The sequence below is a fragment of the Bos indicus genome, chromosome 7 (genome assembly GCF_029378745.1).
Source record: "Bos indicus isolate NIAB-ARS_2022 breed Sahiwal x Tharparkar chromosome 7, NIAB-ARS_B.indTharparkar_mat_pri_1.0, whole genome shotgun sequence".
NCBI classification, from domain to species: Eukaryota; Metazoa; Chordata; class Mammalia; order Artiodactyla; family Bovidae; genus Bos; species Bos indicus.
In genome coordinates, this window is record NC_091766.1 from 15,107,531 (window position 1) to 15,126,534 (window position 19,004).

General features: G+C 52.6%; 3 protein-coding genes across 5 annotated transcripts in view; 2 read left to right on the top strand and 1 right to left on the bottom strand.

Annotated features, from left to right (window-relative positions):
- CARM1 (coactivator associated arginine methyltransferase 1) overlaps positions 1-8,906 on the top strand; it is a 43,175-nt gene extending 34,269 nt beyond the window's left edge. The window contains exons 7-16 of one of the 3 annotated variants that reach the window (XM_070792844.1): positions 716-806; positions 986-1,067; positions 5,461-5,546; positions 5,736-5,825; positions 6,240-6,377; positions 6,464-6,553; positions 6,637-6,749; positions 6,862-6,939; positions 7,179-7,247; positions 7,404-8,906. In XM_070792844.1, the coding sequence (XP_070648945.1) occupies positions 716-806; positions 986-1,067; positions 5,461-5,546; positions 5,736-5,825; positions 6,240-6,377; positions 6,464-6,553; positions 6,637-6,749; positions 6,862-6,939; positions 7,179-7,247; positions 7,404-7,546 (980 nt within the window). In that variant the 3' untranslated portion in view covers positions 7,547-8,906. Of the gene's footprint in view, positions 1-715; positions 807-985; positions 1,068-5,460; positions 5,547-5,735; positions 5,826-6,239; positions 6,378-6,463; positions 6,554-6,636; positions 6,750-6,861; positions 6,940-7,178 lie in introns of all 3 variants that reach the window. The other 2 variants (XM_070792843.1, XM_070792845.1) reach the window with 2 other exon arrangements.
- Positions 8,027-13,712, bottom strand: YIPF2 (Yip1 domain family member 2). The gene is made up of 10 exons (XM_019964178.2): positions 13,588-13,712; positions 13,375-13,433; positions 12,571-12,725; positions 12,375-12,455; positions 11,379-11,466; positions 9,814-9,930; positions 9,564-9,730; positions 9,303-9,485; positions 9,086-9,216; positions 8,027-8,969 (listed from the first exon to the last, which is right to left on the bottom strand). Exons 2-9 carry the CDS (start codon positions 13,403-13,405, stop codon positions 9,103-9,105), a joined length of 936 nt encoding a protein of 311 aa, XP_019819737.2. The 5' UTR covers positions 13,406-13,433; positions 13,588-13,712; the 3' UTR covers positions 8,027-8,969; positions 9,086-9,102.
- A 27-nt stretch (positions 13,713-13,739) lies between these two features.
- Positions 13,740-15,658, top strand: TIMM29 (translocase of inner mitochondrial membrane 29). The gene is made up of 2 exons (XM_019964179.2): positions 13,740-13,918; positions 13,994-15,658. Exons 1-2 carry the CDS (start codon positions 13,783-13,785, stop codon positions 14,680-14,682), a joined length of 825 nt encoding a protein of 274 aa, XP_019819738.1. The 5' UTR covers positions 13,740-13,782; the 3' UTR covers positions 14,683-15,658.
- Positions 15,659-19,004: the final 3,346 nt, after the last annotated feature.

Genomic DNA, 19,004 nt, shown 5'->3' on the forward strand with positions numbered 1-19,004 from the left:
GCCTGGCTTGTGGCCTCTGGGCCAGAGAGCACCTCGCCTTCCCCACCCCATGGCTGCAGCTGAAGGCAGGCAGATTCCTGGTGCCTCCTCGGACAAAAGGAGGGAGGGAGCCCCACATCTGGAGGCCAGGTGACTGGAGGCCCCAGACTCTGAAGTAGGCAAGAGCTCCTGAGCCCTGACTGTCCTCCCGCTGGCTCTGACTCACCCGTCTGTTCCTCGAGTCAACAGATGGAGGCCTCACCCCACCCCCCCATTTCAGGCCATGCATGTGGCCCACCCTGCCTGGCAGAGGCCTGTGCAAGGGGATTCTGCTGAGGCCGTGATGGCATGGCCTGGGGCTCACCCTCGCCCTGTCCAGAGCACTTGGCTTTGTTTTCCCCACTGCACACCGGTCCCAGAGACACCGTCCAGCTGATGGAGCAGGACCCCTGAGGCCCTGGCAGGTGCCATCCTGTCTCCCAGCCCTTGGAAGGCTAGGTCTTCCTGCTTCCCTGGCTAGCTGTCCAGGTTCAGTGAGGAGGTAGATGTCAAGTATTCTGTGGCCGCTGGCAGAGCAGGCGCTCGGTGCCTCTGCACTGCATGGATGCAAGAGTGTGTGAGTGAGTGAGGGGCTGGGAAAGCCCAGAGTTGGTGTTCTGGGGCCCTCTGAGTCTCTGCCAGGCCCTGCTGGATGTCCCACCCTGATGCCAGCACCCCTCCCTGCCCCCACTCCCAGGAAACATGTTCCCCACCATTGGTGATGTCCACCTGGCACCCTTCACGGACGAGCAGCTCTACATGGAGCAGTTCACCAAGGCCAACTTCTGGTGAGTGTGCTCCTTGGTGTCCTGCCTCCTTGGGGACAGCCCCGCCTCTCTCTCATTCCTTATCCTTCATAGGACCTAAAAGACGGGCTGGATGAGGGCCAACTGGGAGAGAAGGCAGTCTGGCCCGCCTGTCTCCTGCTGCTGGTGACCTTGCCATGGGGGGCGGGCGCTTTCTGCAGGTACCAGCCATCCTTCCACGGAGTGGACCTGTCAGCCCTCCGAGGTGCTGCAGTGGACGAGTATTTCCGGCAGCCTGTGGTGGTGAGTGGGGGCACCCAGGGCACTCCTGGAGTTAGTGCTGGGCGTGGCCCTCATCTGGGGTGACAGGAGAGAAGCTTTCTTGTCAGGCCTGTGCAAGCTGTGCAGTGCGAGGGAAGCCACTGAAGCTCTGAGTTTCTGCCCCTGCAGGGCGCTCTCACACGGGGATGTTGGGAATAAAGTAGCAAGGCATGTAGAGTACTTAGCTCACAGCATGCAGTACTTGTTATCAGATGCATTGATCCTTGATGAACTGATTCTGTTCGATTGACTTTAATTATTGAGATTTTTGAACTGATATATAGACCCATGGTTCAAAAATCAAAAAAGTACAAAAGTGGAGACCTCCCACTTCTGTACCCTAACACACAGTTCTCTTTCTTAGAGGCAAACAGTCTTGTTGTAGATCTTTTAGAGCTCTTATACCTAAACGTGCATGTACAAATATATACATCTTTTCAATCTTTCTTCCTCTCAAAGTATAGAATAATCAATGTGTTGTTCTGTCTTAGTTTTTCTGTGTTCAGAGAACATACACTGTGTGAGTTCAGTCCTTTGAAATTTGTTCCGAGTTGCCTTATGCCCAGTGTGTGTTCTCAGTTTATGTCCCCTGTGTACTTCCTTGAGAAAATGTGTACCAATCACTTGTTGAGTACATTGTTACATTAATACCAGTTCAGTCACATTTGTTAATCATGTTGGTCAAGTCTTCTCTGTCTCTACTGATTTTTTTGTTTGCCTTTTCTGTCTATTACTGATTGTAGATTTATTTTTCCGTGTAGCTCTGATAGTTTTTGCCTGATTTTTTTTTTTACATTACTGTTATTAGGTGCATATAGGTTTAGGATTATTTTTATATGTTCCTGTTGGATTGATCCTTTTGTAACTATAAAAAGTGTCTTTACTTTAAAAATGTCTAGTAATACTGTTGCCTTAAAGTCTATTTTTTTCTGATAATAGTTTAGCTACTCAGGCTTTCTTTGATTAATCTTTATACGATACATATTTTTCCATCCTTATACTTTCAACTGTTTTATAACCTTATTAAGGTTTATCTCATGTAAATAGCACGCATTTGAGTTTTGTTCTTTAACCAGATTGATGGTTTTTGTCTTTTAATTAGCATGTTTAGATTATTTATATTTAATGTAATTACTGGTCTTTATGTCTATAAATCTGTCATCATACTATTTTTTTTTAATTTATCCTGACCCTTCTTTCTTTTTACCTCTTTTCTTACTTCCTTTTGTCTTAATAAGGTACATATTATCCCCCCACCCACTCCCGATTGTCTTTCACTAGTTTTGCAAGACTCTAGGACAGCATCACTTTAAACATGACCTCTGCCCCATGTTTCTTCTCTTGGTTCCCTGATAATGTGTATATGAGACCTTTTCGCCACATCTCAAATGATTCTTATACTCTTTACTCTTTTCTGTATTTTTCCCTCTTTTTTCTCCCAATTAATTGCATAATTTTTACACTGTCTCCTTATCTGTATCCCAGTTTCAATCTTCTCGACGCTATGTCTCATCTGAGTTTGTTCTTGGTTTTTCTTTGGAAAAAAAAAAAAAAACAAAACATTTTCTTGTGATACGAGCTCTCAGGATTTAATCTCATAACAACTTTCATATGTATTGCAGAGTTAATTGTATTTATCACATTGTACATTACATTACTGGTACTTATTTTATCTTACAACTAGAAGTTGGTAGTTCCTTTTGATTGCTCATCCAACACTCCCTCCCTGATTTTGTAAAATTTCAGTTCTAGAGTTTCACCTTGCTTATTTTCTATTTCAGTTCTCTGAAATTTGTTCCCTCTTCTTCCTTGAACGTGTTAAATATAAGTCTCTGGTCACTTGTGGTATCTGGAGGATAAGTGGGAAATGTATTTCTGCTCTTTCTTCTCTTGGTTTGGTTCTTTGTTCTGTCTCTTCGTGTGCCTGGTCCTTAAGTGTCAGAACGAAAAATTATAGAGGCTCTAGAGGATAGAGTTGACTCATTGGAAAAGACTCTGATGCTGGGAGGGATTGGGGGCAGGAGGAAAAGGGGACGACAGAGGATGAGATGGCTGGATGGCATGGCTGACTCGATGGATGTGAGTCTCAGTGAACTCCAGGAGTTGGTGATGGACAGGGAGGCCTGGCGTGCTGCGATTCATGGGGTCACAAAGAGTCGAACACGACTGAGCGACTGATCTGATCTGATCTGAGAGGATAGTTTTCTTTCCAAGGATTTGTTTTTCTTCAGGCAAGTAGCCATAAGGATGTAGCACCTTGGTCCTGTGAAGCATTTAAGATATTTGGAGGCTGCTCTTCAATTCTACTTTGTTGCCATATTGCTAGCTTCCCTGTAAGGCAGCAGTTCTCAAACACTTTCAACTCAGGACACTTTTACATTCATAAAAATGTAGGATCCGAAAGAACTTTTGTAAATGTGTGTTATATATATATATATTTTTTTTTAAAACAATTAAATTTAGTTTTTATTATTTTTGGCTGTGCTGGGTCTTCACTGCTGTGGACTTGAGTTGTGGAGAGCAGGGGGTACTCTGTGGTTGCTGTGCGTGGCTTCTCACTGCAGTGGCTTCTCTTGTTGCGGAGCACTGGGTCTAGGTCACTTGGGCTTCAGCAGTGGCGCACAGGCTTTAGTTGCCCTGCAGTGTGTGGAATCTTCCCAGACCAGGGGTCAAACCCGGTCCCTGCATTGGCAAGTGGATTCTTAGCCACCGGACCACTAGGAAAGTCCTAAATATGTGCTGTATTGACTGATATACTGCCAATATCTATTGGTGTTAAAAACTAAACTCAAGAAATTTAAGAATGTACATTAAAGGATGACAGTAAAACCCATTATATGTTAATATAAACAGCATTTTTTGAAAAGAAACTATTTTCTGAAACTTTCCAGCAAGAATTAGTGTCATTTGAAATTTACCAATCTCTTTAGCGTCTGGCTTAGCAGAAGACAGTCGGATTCTGCTTCTTTTGTTGTTGTTATTGGATTCTGCTTCTGCATTCAATCTGTTAAGGTATCATAGGTGAGTGAATGAATGAAAAGGACAGAAAACACCTTAGTGTTATTATGAACATAGTTTTGACCTGAGGGAGCTCTGGAAAGGGACCATGTTTTGAGAACTGCTGCTTCAGGGTAGTCTTCATGATATTAGTGAGCCTGGTGGTTCATAGGCCCCTGTCCTAGCCTCCCAGTTCCAATCTGGTGCTGAACCATATTTAAATAAAAAAATTAAAAATCATATTAAAAAAGATAGCTTCATTTAAAAAAAATCTTATTTCTATTTTAATGGGGCAGTAAATGCATTTGTTCAATCAGCCATCTTTAGTCAGTATTTTTTTTTAAAGAAGTCTGCTTATTTAATGTAATTATTTGGCTGAGTTGCATGGCCTGAGGGATCTTGGTTCCCTGGCCAGGGATTGAACCTGTGAGCCCTGCAGTGGAAATGTGGAGTCTAAACCACTGGACCGGCGGCGAAGTCCCTTTGCTTTAGCTTTTTAATATCATAGAAGCATCTTTCTGTTTGGTTCCCTACCGCCATCCCACATGTAGCTCAAAAACTGGCAAATGCCAAGAACTAAAATCACATGTGCAGTGTCCACCTTGAATCTCCACATTTCCTTTTTTTTTTTTTTTTTAGCATCTTGGCCCCTTGAGTCCTAGCTGCCTCAGTAATCCCGAGTTCCCATCTGGCTTTCCCCACACAGGGAGGCCTCTGAAGGGCCCCACCCAAAGGGGAAAGGCACGTGTCAAAAAGCACCTCCTCCGTCTAAGGTCTTGGCTCCAAAGCTGTGGCTGCTGTGGTTGCTCTCCAGTGATTGCAGACAACTGTCGTTGTTGTTCTTTTTTATTCAGTTCATATAGTTCTTGGCAGTCTGACATGAAATCTCCGTCATAGCTGTGAGTGGATGTCAGCGTAGTTCTCTCACTTGATGTTTGTGGATTTGCTTAACAATTTATCTTGGAGATCTTTCCCCATCTATTCTAAAGAGCCTTTTCGTCCTTTTTCACATGCGTGATCTTTTACTCTTGGGCCATCACTAGTTTACCTTCCAGGCTGTTTCTGCTCTTGGCAATCTGTAACTATGGGTGGAAGTTTTGTACATGTGCACATAGATTTATAGGTTACAATCCCTGAAGTGGAACTGCCAAGTCTTTCAAGCAGATGAATAGTTGTCATTTTGAGAGCTGTCACCTAATTGCCCTTCACTGTGTCAGACCAGTTCCTCCTCCCCCCAGCAAGGCCGAGAAGGGCAAACTGCAAACTGGTTTGAGCCAAATGGCCTAGAGGCTGCAGCCAGCCTGGAAGAGGGCCGGGCTTCCCCTTCTCCTCACAGCCCCTGTGCCTGAAGCCAGGTCACTCTTCTGCTCTCTCCCAGGACACATTTGACATCCGGATCCTGATGGCCAAGTCCGTTAAGTACACGGTGAACTTCTTAGAAGCCAAAGAAGGAGATTTGCACAGGTACCAGCAGCCCTCCACCCCTGGCACCCCGTCCTCCTGGGCTCAACTCCTTCTGGAGGTCAGGGCCACTGCTGGCTCCCTTGGGCAGAACCCTGCTTCCCAGGCTGGATGGGCTGGGGCCCCCACACCCCTCTCCTCTCCCAGAAGCCCTGTCAGCTTCCCCAGCAATCACTGCCCTTTGCCTTACAGGATAGAAATCCCATTCAAGTTCCACATGCTGCATTCCGGACTGGTTCACGGTCTGGCTTTCTGGTTTGATGTCGCTTTCATCGGCTCTATGTGAGTGCACCCGAGCAGAGCAGGTGGCCCCCCCACTCCAGCCCCAGGTGGTAACTCCAGGCCTGGCTGGCTCAGATGATGCACTGGGGGCTGGGAGGGCCTGACTCGACTCTGCTGGGTGCTACTGCTCCTTGCAGAAGGCAGTGGGAGCTGGCCTTCGAGCAATAGACTATTGGAGGAGGGTGGTGGTCTACCCTGTTCAAAGTGACTGTTCTTCACGGGACCTGATTGTGTCTCTTGTATGTCAGGGTGAGTGGGCATAGGTAGAACTTACTGGACAGCCAGCTTGTCTCCGCTCCAGGGGACCCCTGGGTGGCGAGGGCCAGGGGTAGAGGGTAGGTGCTTGGGGAGAGCTCAAAATGCACAAGGTGGGGGTCTAGCCCAGTCAAGGGCATGCCTGTCCCTGCTTGGCAGAATGACTGTGTGGCTGTCCACGGCCCCGACGGAGCCCCTGACCCACTGGTACCAAGTCCGGTGCCTGTTCCAGTCGCCACTGTTCGCCAAGGCCGGGGACACGCTCTCAGGGACATGTCTGCTTATTGCCAACAAAAGGTGCGAGCAGCCGCCGGGGGCTGGGGGCAGCAGGGGCTCGGTCCCTCCCGGCAGCCAGCTCATGGCCGCCCTCCCTGCCCCCGCAGACAGAGCTACGACATCAGTATTGTGGCCCAGGTGGACCAGACAGGCTCCAAGTCCAGCAACCTCCTGGACCTGAAAAACCCATTCTTCAGGTAGGACGGGCCCTGGGCCTGCGCGGGGGGCACCCTCCTCGCCCGCTGCCCCTCGCCCTGCCCACGGGCCGTCTCTGCTGCAGATACACAGGCACGACACCCTCCCCGCCGCCTGGCTCCCACTACACATCCCCCTCGGAGAACATGTGGAATGCCGGCAGCACCTACAACCTCAGCAGTGGGATGGCCGTGGCCGGTGAGCAGCCCGCTTGTGCGTGGGGTGGGGGTGGGGGCAGGGTCCTTCCCTGGACGCCCGCCGGTGCTGGCCCTCGAGCCCTCCTGCCCTGACCTCTCGCTCCCTGGTGCAGGAATGCCGACCGCCTACGACCTGAGCAGTGTTATTGCCGGAGGCTCCAGTGTGGGCCACAACAACCTGATTCCCCTAGGTGAGCCCAGGGGGTGGGTGTGCCCAGGACCACTGTGAGCTCGGGCCTTCTGCCTCACCACCTTTGCTTCTTCCCCGGGGGCTGAGCTCCGCCCCGCAACTGCCTCTCCACCTTGCTCTGCGGGCACCGCACCCACCCTCACCCGTGTGTGAGCACCCACCACGCCGGGCACATGGGCCGGGCAGGCTGGGGGCGGTGACGCCATCTCCTTTCCTTCCTTCCTTCCTCCTGCTGTGCAGCCAACACGGGGATTGTCAATCACACCCACTCCCGGATGGGCTCCATAATGAGCACGGGGATTGTCCAAGGTAATGGTGGGCGGGGGTCGCAGGGCCCCGCGGGTGTGCGTGTGCCCGGGCGCCCGCCTGCCCTCTCTCCTGTGCTCTTTCTCTCTGACTCTGCCATGGGTCTGGGCGGGCAATGGGACAGAGGCGGCCCCTTAGTGCCCACCCCCTGCCCCACAGGATCCTCTGGCGCCCAGGGCAGCAGTGGCGGCAGCTCCAGCGCCCACTATGCAGTCAACAGCCAGTTCACCATGGGCGGCCCCGCCATCTCCATGGCCTCACCCATGTCCATCCCGACCAACACCATGCACTATGGGAGCTAGGCCCCTGCGGCGTGGAACGGACTGACAGCACCAGGAAACCAAATGAAGACCCTGCCCCACCCTGGGCGGCTTTGACCCTTGTACTGGAGAGACCCACATACCCGGCCACAGCCCTCTTTGCTACGGGAACTTGAACACTTTTTTACACGACGTTGCCGCCGCCGCCGCCCCCACCCCACTGCCCACCCACATCTTGGCCCCAAGCGCGTGTCGCTGCCATATTTTACACATGATCATGTCGTGGGAGCTCTGTGCCCCCCCCACCCCCCGGCCCTCTCCACCCTGACCTGGGTTTGACATCTTCTGTAACAGGCGTGTCCGGGCCTGATAGCTGCAGGCCTGGTGGGGAGGGAGGGGGCAGTGGCCGCCCTGCCCGGTCCCTCGGGCCGGTCCCCTGCCTGTCTCCAGCAGGGAAGGCAGTGCTGGCCCCTTCCTGGAGGGGCCTCCCCTTCAACTACCAGGCCTTGGTCACCACAGGCGTGACATGCTGCTTTTTTTAATTTTATTTTTTTATGAAAAGAACCAGTGTCAATCCATAGACCCTCTGAGAAATCAGGCCGGCCGGGCCGAGCCAGCAGCCCCTCTCCCCAGCTCAGAGGCTCAGTGGCGAGGGGTGGCCCTACCGAGTCTTCAGGATGGGGTGGGGCCGGGCCCCTGGAGCCCAGGGAGCCCCTCGGCCCCCTCCCACCAAAGGGTTCACCTCACACTTGAATGTACAACCCACCCGGCTGTCGGGAAGGCCCTCCGTCCTCAGCCCCTGCCTCTTGCTGCTGTCCTGTCCCTGACCCCCTGCAGACCCAGCCCCCACCTGCACCCAGAGCTAGAAAGGGTGGCCTGGGGGCCCTGGGCCTGGAGGGAAGGGTCAGCGTCAGCCGCTTGGGGCAGACGCAGAAACCTCAAGGGTCTGTCGTGGAAGGCGTCCTTTTTCCTTGTAGCTAACGTTAGGCCTGTGTACCCCCTTCAGTATTTGTAGATGCTCCTCCCGCCCCTCCTACTCTGATGGCATTCTGGTCCCACCCCAGCCTGGGAAGGGGCCTTGCAGGGACCTCTCCAAAAAAAAAGGAAAGAAAAGGAAAAAAATAAAAAAACCCACGGAAATATATGTTTCAGCACAGGCAGTTTTCTTCTAATTCTGCTCCCCCGTTTCTAACAACCCCAGACTTGGATGTGGCGGAGCTCAGGCTCAGCTCAAGGCCCGCTCTCTGGGCACCCCAGGAAGAGCAAGTGCGGCCCAGGCTGGGGTGGCCCCTGGGGGCGATGGCCGCCCTGGAAGCTCCCTGCTGTGCCCCTCTCCCGCCTTTATATAAATTCTCTGAATCACCTTTGCATAGAAAATAAAAGTGTTTGCTTTGTAAGAAAAGTCTGGAAAGTAGCGAAATGATCTTGAGGTTTCAGGGGAGCCTCCAGTCACCATCTCTTGGGCCTGAAAGAGAGAAACTGAGAAGTGGCCCTGTGGCTTCTAACATCGGGCGGGGGGCGGGGGAGTGCAGTTGGAGCTGGAGACCCTGCCCCCAGCCACAGCTGGGGACAGTTCCTTACCTGCAGGCTCAGCCTTCCTAGGCTGCCACGGACCTTGGCAGGGTGGGTGGCAACATTGTGGCTGGAGGCTGAGAGGTGGCTTGGTGGGGAGATGGCATGGGCTCTGGAGGCAGTGGCTGGAAGAAATAAAACTGATCCGAGAGCCCTGGGTCAGCGTCAGAGCCGGCAAACTGAGTCCCCACCCCGAGCCCAGCCTGTGACCACCCCAGCCCAGTACCTTGCAGCCCATGGCCAGGAGGGCGTGGAGTAGCACCACCACAGACAGCAGCACCCCAGCTGCCCACCGGGTGTCCTCACGGACAACGGGCCAGAGGGTAAACACCAGGCCAGCAGCTGACAGGGCTAGGGCTAGGGCCCCGAAGAGCCACTGCAGCCATGGGACAGGGATGAGCCACAGGACCTGGGGGGGATAGAGGCAGCTGGCTAGCAGGTCGTCCCTGTGGCGCCCAGGACCCACCCACCCCTGGGCCCCACTCACCACAGTGGGGATGAAGACAAAGAGGGAGTAGCCGTAGACGCACACAGTCTCCAGGAAGGTGTAAAGCCCCATGCGCTCCCGGACACCCTTGCGCCACCGCAGGAAGCCCCACAGCGCCAGCGGCACCAGCCACGCATAGCAGTAGATGGTGAGGCTGGCCACGGTCACTGCAGGCCAATCAGGTTATCACTCCTGGGCCCCACGGCACCCCGAGCCCTGCCAGCTCCCAGGCCTTGCCCACTTTACTTGCCTTTGTGGAACTGGGGGCTGTAGTGGATGGATGGGTCCCTCCTCTGGGCCAGCACCAGGGTCAGGTTGCCAGTGATGGCCAAGACGAAGGCCAGCGTGGCACAGATCCAGAAGGGGCCTGTGGGTGGAGCACGGTCAGGGCCCCAGGGTGGGAGCTCCCAGGACTAGTGACCTGCGCCATCCGGTCCCAGCCTCTTTCCAAGCTCAGGGCTGCCTCCACCCCCACTGCTCCCTTGATATGGTGTCACACTAGTGACAGACTAGCAGCTGAATCCAGCCTCCATCCCTCACCTCTCTCGGCCTTTCAGTGGCCTTTGACGTAGCTGATCCCCCTCCATCTGGAAACACTCTCCATGTGGTTCCCAGGGTTTTACACTCTTGCTTTTGTCTCATCTCACTGGCAACTCCTCAGCCTCTTTGACTCCCTGAGCTCTTTAACAATGAGGGGCCCACCCAGGCCAGTTCTCAAACCTCCTCTGTGTTCATTCACCCCTTTTGTGAGCTCGTCCAACCTCAGGGCCTTCTGCCACCTCTGTGCCCACAACCCCCAGTGTCCCAAGTCTGGGCCTCTGCCCTGAACCTGGGGCTCCTATTCAACGTTCCATTCCACCTAGCATGCCCACTCTTTCCCTTAGAATCTTCTCGCCTTTTCCCATTGATAAATAGAATTCCGTCTTTCTGGGGAAATTGTTAGTCACTCAGTCGTGTCCAACTCTGTGACCCCCATGGACTGTAGCTGCCACGCTTCTCTGTCCATGGAATTCTCCAATGAGAATACTGGAGTGGGTTGCCATTCCCTTCTCCAGGGGATCTTCCCACTCCAGAGATCGAACCCTGGTTTCCTGCATTGCAAGCAGATTCTTTACCATCTGAGCCACCAGGGAAGGTCCCGCTTTCTCACAGTCCAGGCAAAAGCTGGGAAGCATCCTTGCCACCTCTCCTCCCACCCATCAAGTGTGTCAGCACACCCTGTTGGCTCCATCTTCCACGTTTGCCAGGATCTAACCCCCACTCTCTACCTCCCAGGCCAGGCCCATGATCCCACACGCGACTCCTCCCTGGTCCTCCAGCTTCTGCCCTTGCCCCCCACAGGGCCTGCAGCACCCAAGGGCACTTGGCTAAGATCTCTTCTCACCAAAGCATAGGAGGCCCATGTGGTCTGACCGATCACCTCTGGGGCCTGCTGGCAGCTCGTTCCAGTGCAGTCACAGTGCTGCCCTGCAGTGCAAGCCTGTTTCCGCCACATGCCTCTTCTGTGATGTTCTTCTCCCAGGTCTCGCCACCCTTAACCCCGACACCAACTAGGCTCATTCCCTCACCCTCCTCAGCAGGGCCTTCCCTGAGCAACCCACACAACATAGCAGCTCCCACCCTCTAAACACTCTGCTTCTCCTCCCAGCCCCGCAGCCCTCTGCAGCCTCGCTTGGCCCTGTCTGCATGAACAGAGTACGTTTCAATTCTACCCGAGTGACTGTGCTTTGTGCTCAGCTGTATACCGGGGCCTGGCCCTCTGTCAACATGTGTTGCATCAGTAACTGAATGAACTGAACGCACAACCTCACTCACCATACAGGTCTGGCCGATTCCGCAGGTGGTGCCGTACAAAGTTGTGGCCGGGTCGGGGCAGCAGCGAGCCTTTGATCCGGTCCAGGACCTGCGGGGCAAGGCCAGGACCTAGGACAGAAGCCCATCTGGGGCTCCCTCACTACCCACAAAGGAAAGAGGGTCACCCTCCTTAGGGGTTCCTTCCCTGCTGACCTCCCACCTCCTCCATGCTCTCATTTCTCTCCTGTGGCCTGGAGCCCCTTGCCCTGGGCAGCCCCTACTCAATATCCCAGTGTCCCCCTACTCTGAAGGACGCTTCAGGGCCTGCCATCTTTTTCCTTGCTTCCCCCTCCTCTGTGCTTGGCTGCCCGGGACTCCCCCACTGTCCACTGCCTCCTGCCCCCAATAAGAACTGTCAACAAATCCTGGGTTATCTTCCCCCATCTCTGCCAACGTCTTCCCTACTCCACAACCCTGGCTTATCACCATCTCCCACCCTGGCCTCCAATTTCATGTCACTCAGTCCTTTCCTGCTCTGAACCCTTCCATGACCCCCTAGCACCTTTAGGAGAAAACCCAAACTCCTTAGTACAGCTCATGAGATCCTTGGTGATCTGGCCTCTGCCTGGCCCCCACCTCACTCTCCAGACTGAGTGAGAGGCAGCCTCTGCAGCAGTGGTTGGCTTCTCTCACCTCTGGTCCCCTGCCTATGCTGTTCCCCGTGCCTGGAACATACTTATGCTTCCCTCCACTCTAAGTCTACCTGCTTGTCTAAGTCCCAGCAAATCTGTCGCCTTCTCCAGGGGGCCTTTCCCTGTGCACCATGTCATGTGTGCTCCCCGTGTTCCCGAGTCCCACTCAGGCCACACACATGCAGTCCACCCAGTCATGTCTACCAGCCTGGGTGGGGGTTGTTCTCCCATGTGCCTATTGCCAGCAATGGCCCAAGGCCTGGTGCACAGGAAGTTCTCAGTGAATAGTGGCTGCACCCCATCCCACCAGCTTCCCGGGTCTGACCTGTGAGGTGTCCACGTCGAAGAAGCTCTGATAGTAGCCAAAGGTCCAGAAACCAGGCTGCTGCTTCTCCTCCTGTAGGAGCTGCACAGTGCAGACTTTCAGTGCTGGGGGTGCGGGGGTGGGGGTGGAGGGGTGCGCCAGAGGGAGGGTAGAAGGGACAAGACAGAGGCAGGGCACAGGGACTCCTGGGACTCACCACAGTCTTGTCGCTCTCCTCTACCTCATCCTCAGCTCCATAACTGCCGCCTGAGTCCATTGCCACAGCCACGTGCCCCTTAGGGCTCAGCTGATCACTTCTGGTGGTGGTCTCATTCGGGGTCTGGGCCAGCAGATTAGTAGCTTCCTCAAACTCTGTCGAGAAGGAATATGGGACACAGGTGTATTTGGGAGTCGAGGCAATTTCGTTTTGCCCACAGCTTGTCTGGGGAGACTGGCGTGCTGCAGTCCATGGGGTCACAAAGAGTCGGGCATGACTTAGGGACTGAACGACATCTGGGAGCCAAGAGTAACCATCCCCACCTCGGTGTTACCCCCAGCCCAGAGTTTCCTCAACTGTGGTGAGTGGGAAGGAGGCGTGTCCCCTCCTTCCTAACACAGGACCACAATGAGGGCTGGCTCAGGGATGGGGCAGAGCCTCAGATTTGTGGTCTGAGTTTAAGATGGGAGCGGTGCCAATGCAGGAAGGAGATGCAGGAGACCCGGGTTTGATACTTGGATTGGGAAAATGCCCTGGAGGAGGAAGTGTCAACCCACTCCAGTATTCTTGCCGGGAGAATCCCATGGACAGAGGAGCCTGGCCGGCTACAGTCCATGGGGTCGCAAGGAGTCGGATACGACTGAGAGACTAAGCACGCACGGGGTTCGAGTTAGGAATGGGTTTCATGTCTGGGTGGTTGTTCACAGCTGACTGGGGTCCGGGTTAGATCTGAGCTGGAAACTCGATGGGAGGTTTCGGCCAGTGGAAGGAGCAGGATTCGGGCCGGGTCGCGGCTGCACTCACCGTGGAAGGCCAGCTCGTCAGCCGCTGCCATGGTCTCTCAGGGTCGTCACCGCATCCCTCTGAGGATAGAGGCCAATCAGACCCTCTCTCGACACCAGTCGGCGCCGCTCCTGGACGCCAGCCCAAACCCCAAGCCCGGCCTGGCGGCTCCCGCACCCACCGGAACGTTAAATCGCCTCTCCTGCCCCGCAGGTGTACCCACGCCCCCCTTACCTGAGGCGATCTCAACCGGCGGGGCCCGGACTCTCTGCGCCTGCGCGACCCGCCTACCGCCGCAGATGACCCCTCTCAGATCTGACAGCAACATCCGGCGTCGGTCCGTCTGCTATCCTTTTCCGATGGGGAACGATTTCCGGTGATGTTGACGCTTGCACAGAAGAGATTCTCCGGGCCTTCTGTTTTGTATGCATGGTGTTTCTCTTCGGAGTGCGGACGCCCAGCCGGAAGACAATGGCGGCTGCCGCTCTGAAGAGATTTTGGTCCCGAAGCCGTAGAGAGGCGCGTGACGCTGCAGCCGCAAAGCCCGGCGTGTGGGCGCGGTTGGGTGAGTAGCGGCGGGAGGCGGCGGGATGGGTGGCGCCAGCGCCGGGCGGCTCTCAATGCTCTTTTCTCCCCTCAGGCGCTTGGGCCCGCTCGCTGCTCCAAGATTACGCCGAGGCCTGCAAGGACGCGGCGGCGGCGGCGCGGGCCCGGCCCGGGAAGGCGGCCGTGTACTTAGGGCTGCTGGGTGGCGCGGCGGCCTGTTGCTCCCTGGCACCGAGCGAGGCAGCCTTCGAGGAGGCGCTGCTCGACGCGTCGGGGACCCTTCTGCTGCTGGCGCCCGCCACTCGCAACCGCGACTCGGAGGCGTTCGTGCAGCGGCTGCTTTGGCTGCGTGGTCGCGGCTGTCTGCGCCACGTGAGCCTGGGCCTCTTCTCGCTGGTGTACGAGGCGCCCTTCGATGCCCAGGCCAGCCTCTACCAGGCTCGCTGTCGGTACCTGCAGCCCCGCTGGACCGACTTCCCGGACCGGATTCTGGATGTGGGCTTCGTGGGCCGCTGGTGGGTGCTGGGGGCCCGGATGCGCGACTGCGACATCAACGACGACGAGTTCCTGCACCTGCCGGCTCACCTGCGCGTCGTCGGGCCCCACCAGCTGCACTCGGAGGCCAATGAGCGGCTCTTCGACGAGAAATACAAGCCCGTGGTGCTCACCGACGACCAGGTGGACCAGGCGCTGTGGGAGGACCACGTTTTGCAGAAGGAGAAGAAGGACCAGCTCGCCCTGAGCCAGGCTGACTCTCTGCTGCCGTCGGAGGCCGCGAGATGAAACTCAGACCCCCCCGGGTCTCCACCGGGCTCCCGGCCCCCGCAGAATGCTGGCCCGGGAATGTGCAGTTCGTGCGTGTGAGTCTCAAACGCAGAGTGGTGGAAGTAAATTATTTGCAACGTTCTCTCCCTGGGTTTTCACAAAATCGGGGGCCTCCCTCTCACCTGTTCGCTGTGAGCAGACGGCTCATTGAGAGCCTCCCTGGTTTAAGAGTTGGGGAGAGCAGAGAAACGTGCCATGTCGTCTTTATCACTGCCAGAGTTGGTAAGAAACTTTAGACGGAAATAAGCCTTTTTCACTGGGCTTTACGGTTCTCCTGACTAGGGTAACTTGCAGATTTTCGTTTTAAAATTTGACCTAAGAGGTTTATTCTCTCTTTCCACGAGGGACATGTATTTTTTAATTCAGTTTGAAGTAATTGTAGTCTCAGAGGAAATTGGAACAATAATCGAGACATTCTGTGTGAAGGTTCACCCGGCTTCGCACAATTGATAACATTTCACACTGTCCTTATTGTTCCGTTGCTAACTCGAGTGGGACTCTTTTGTGACTCCGTGGATTGGAGCCCACAAGCTTCGTCTGTCTGTGGGATTTCTCAGGCAAGAATACTGGAGTGGGTTGCCATTTCTCTTCAGTAACCTTGAAAATACAGAATCATTTGGAAAGGAGTATGTCGCTAAGAGTTGGACATGACTGAGGGACTTCACTTTCACTTTTCATTTTCATGCAATGGAGAAGGAAATGGCAACCCACTCCAGTATTCTTGCCTGGAGAATCCCAGGGACGGCGGAGCCTGGTGGGTGCCATCTATGGGGTCGCACAGAGTCGGACACGACTGATGCGACTTAGCAGCAGCAGCATGTTAATGTCTATAGCTGGGTTAAAATCATACTTTTAAAACTGTTACAAGAGTGAGACTGCCTCTGTCACTGATGGGGTCTATGACTAGTTAATAAATCAGGAGATGAAACAACCATCTTTGTTGTTACATTGTGCTTATCTGTTTTGCTGTTAAGTTTTGGTACTTGGACCTTCCCTTCATACTATAGGGTGCATTGGACACATGGTAATGTTTATATCCTTATTTAGGGGCAGAGGAGCGTCTTTAAGCCAGCATGTCTGTTTTACAAAGGAAAAATTTTGTTATTTTTCCAGAGCTGTGGCAGACTTCATAATTGAAACTAACTCCTCAAACTCATGGTATTATCTTTGACCCTAATAACGTGCTACTAGAAACTACTGAATACTGTTACTGGCCATAAATAAAAGCTAAGTACAGAAATAAGTGAATATAAACAAAAAGCAATGAAAACAAAAGAGAAATGATACTATAAATTGTAATCCTATACCATTACCTGCTGAAGGCTCTGGACCTGAATCCTGTTGTTCAAGAGAAATTAACCAGCATCAGGGACAGGTTTAAGATGCACTGGTATTAAAATGAGACTTGCTCTTTACCATGATCATGAAGTATTTAGAAAAAAGAGACAGACTTTGCTACTGGTCCAGTGGTCAGGACTCCAAGTTTCCGCTGCAGGGGGCACAGATTCTATCCCTGGTCAGGGAACTAAGATCCCATGTACCTCAAGGCATGGCCAAAATTATAAAATTTTTGAAAAGTATTAAGAGGATTGCACATCGTCATTGAGTTGGTTATTAAATGACACTCAAAGCCAGGGAGTCCTACCATATTTGCTCCCTGCTCCAGTAGCTCTGGTGTCCTGAGTTAGGTATGAGGCATGTGGACTAGAGCGGTTAGGTTTGACAGGGGCCTGAATGTTCATGCTCAGCACCTTAGAGTATACACAAGACCTCCAGAGGACGGTCCAGCTTAAGCTTCGTTAACTGTTCACTGTTAAGCTTCCAGTATCCCTCAGTGCTCAGCCCAGTGTGGGCCCCAGCAAATGTTTATACTAGACATGCCCGTTATAGGTGGGAGTTGCTGTGATCCTACTGGGGAGGGGGAAGCAGACCGGGACTTGGCTCCCCATCCTTTGGCCAGTCCAGAGTAAGAGACCTTCAGATCTCAACCCTGCCCAGGGTATAAATAGCAAAGTAGACATAGTGTCTCCATTTGCATAAGGGCAGTAGAATCTGAGGAAGAAGAAGTGGGTTTTGAGGGAATTCCTGTCAGTCCAATGGTTAGGACTCTGAGCTTCCACCTGATGGGAAGAACAGACTCATTGGCAAAGCCCCTGATGCTGGGAAAGATTGAAGGCAGGAGGAGAAGGGGACGACAGAGGATGAGATGGATGGCATCACTGACTCGATGGACATGAGTTTTGAGTAAGCTCCCAGAGTTGGTGATGGACAGGGAGACCTGGCATGCTGCAGTCCATGGGGTCGCAAAGAGTTAGACACGACTGAGCGACTGAACTGAACATAAATTGGCCACAGATATGCATGTGTCACCTGCATCCTGAACGCCCCTCCGCCTCCCTCCCCACCCCATCCCTCCAGGCTGTCACAGCACTGGCTTTGGGTGCCCTGCGTCATATATCAAGCTTGCGCTGGCTATCTGCTTTACACATGGTGATGTGTATGTTTCAGTGCTGTTCTCTCAAATTCTCTCTCTCTCCTCCCACTGAGTCCAAAAGTCTGTTCTTTACGTGAAAACGGATTCTTAACCCCTGGGCCACCAGGGAAGTCCCAGAGGAAAGAAATTGAAGATACAAATAAATGGAAAGATAGGCCATGCTCATGGATTGGAAGTTCAACTGCGCAGGACCCTACAGGGTCTTCCTGGGACAGACCCCACCATGTCCTTTGCCTGCCTTGTCTGTAGAAAAACTTGAACCTCCTCGGCTTTCCCCAAGTTTCAAAGAGTAAATTCTATCAGAGAAGTGCAGAAATACAGAAACACAGGGAAAGAGTCAAGCAAGACAAAAATAATAGTTTCACCATTAAAGCCAAGGACCTTTAGTTCCTCCTCAAGGGCTATAGATAATATTCTGAGGCATGTCCTTTGAGCTGTTTTGCAGATACTGAAACGTGCACCAGGGGGAAGAAGTTAACACGAAGGCTGATGATGTTGAGTCCCAATTAATCAGTCAGAAGAATGTTAAATACACCTGGCCTTTAATTTAAAACTCTTTCCCTGAAAGCCTTGATGTTTAGGCCTTCTAAACATTAGCTGCCTGGGGGAATCCCCTGGTGGTCTCGTGGTTAGGATTCTGAGCTTCCATTGCAGGAGGCCTGGGTTCAATCCCTAGTCAGGGAACTAAGATCCTGCAAGGGGCACAGCAGTGTGGCCAAACAAATAAGTAAATAATAGAATAAGATAAACATTGGCTTCCTGAACTCCTTGCTTGGGGCCCTGCAGTAATCACTGCACTTTCCTTCACCACAGAGATGCATCAGTAGGTTGGCTTTACTTTGTGTGGGTGAGTGATGCTACATTTGGTTCAGCAACAGAAGAATTAATATTGTTAAAACTATAATCCCTACCAAAATTTGAATGACATTTTTCACAGAACTAGAACAAAGAATCCTGAAACTTGTATAGAACCACATAAGATCCCAAACAGCCAAAGTAATTTTGAGAAAGAACAAAGCTGAGTTTATCATACTGCATGATTTAACCTGGATTTAATACTGCATACTACAAAGCTATTGTAATCAAAGCAATACAGAAACAGATCAATGGAACAGAATACAGAGCCCAGAAGTAAACCCACAGGTTTATTTACAAATGCTCCTTTGTAGTCAATTGATTTACCACAAAGGAGCCAAGAATATACAATAGGGAAAGGACAGTCTCTTCAATAAATGGTGTTGGGAAAACTGGACCACTGTCTTACACCATCCACAAAAATTAACTCAAAATGGATTAAAGACTGAAACATAAGTCCTGGAACCATAAAACTAGAAGAGAACATGGGCAATAGCTAGCTCTTTAACATCGGTCTTGAGGATAATATTTTTGAATTGGCACCAAACAAAGGCAACAAGCAATAAACAAGTGGGACTATATCAAACTAAAAACTTGTGCTCAGAAAAGGAAAACATCAACAAAATGAAAAGACAATCTATGAAATGAGAAAGTATTTTCAAATCATGTATCTGCTGAGGAATTAATGGGGGCTCAGATGGTAAAGACTCCACCTGCAATACTAAGAGACCCAGGTTCCATCTCTGGGTCAGGAAGATGCCCTGGAGAAGGAAATGGCAGCCTGCTCCAGTATTCTTGCCTGGGGAATCCCATGGACGGAGGAACCTGGTGGGCTACAGTCCATGGGGTCACAGAGTTGGACACGACTGAGCAACTAACACTTTCACTTTAATATCTAAACTACATGAAGAACTTGTAACTCAATAGCAAA

Coding starts and splice junctions, on each gene's coding strand:
- YIPF2 (XM_019964178.2), bottom strand. CDS start 13,405: ATGGCAGCGGCTGACGAGCTGGCCTTCCACG. Junction 12,456..12,570: donor AGGAGAGCGACAAGACTGTG/GTGAGTCCCAGG, acceptor TGCACTGTGCAG/CTCCTACAGGAGGAGAAGCA. Junction 9,931..11,378: donor GAATCGGCCAGACCTGTATG/GTGAGTGAGGTT, acceptor CTCCACCCACAG/GCCCCTTCTGGATCTGTGCC.
- TIMM29 (XM_019964179.2), top strand. CDS start 13,783: ATGGTGTTTCTCTTCGGAGTGCGGACGCCCAGCCGGAAGACAATGGCG. Junction 13,919..13,993: donor CGGCGTGTGGGCGCGGTTGG/GTGAGTAGCGGC, acceptor TTCTCCCCTCAG/GCGCTTGGGCCCGCTCGCTG.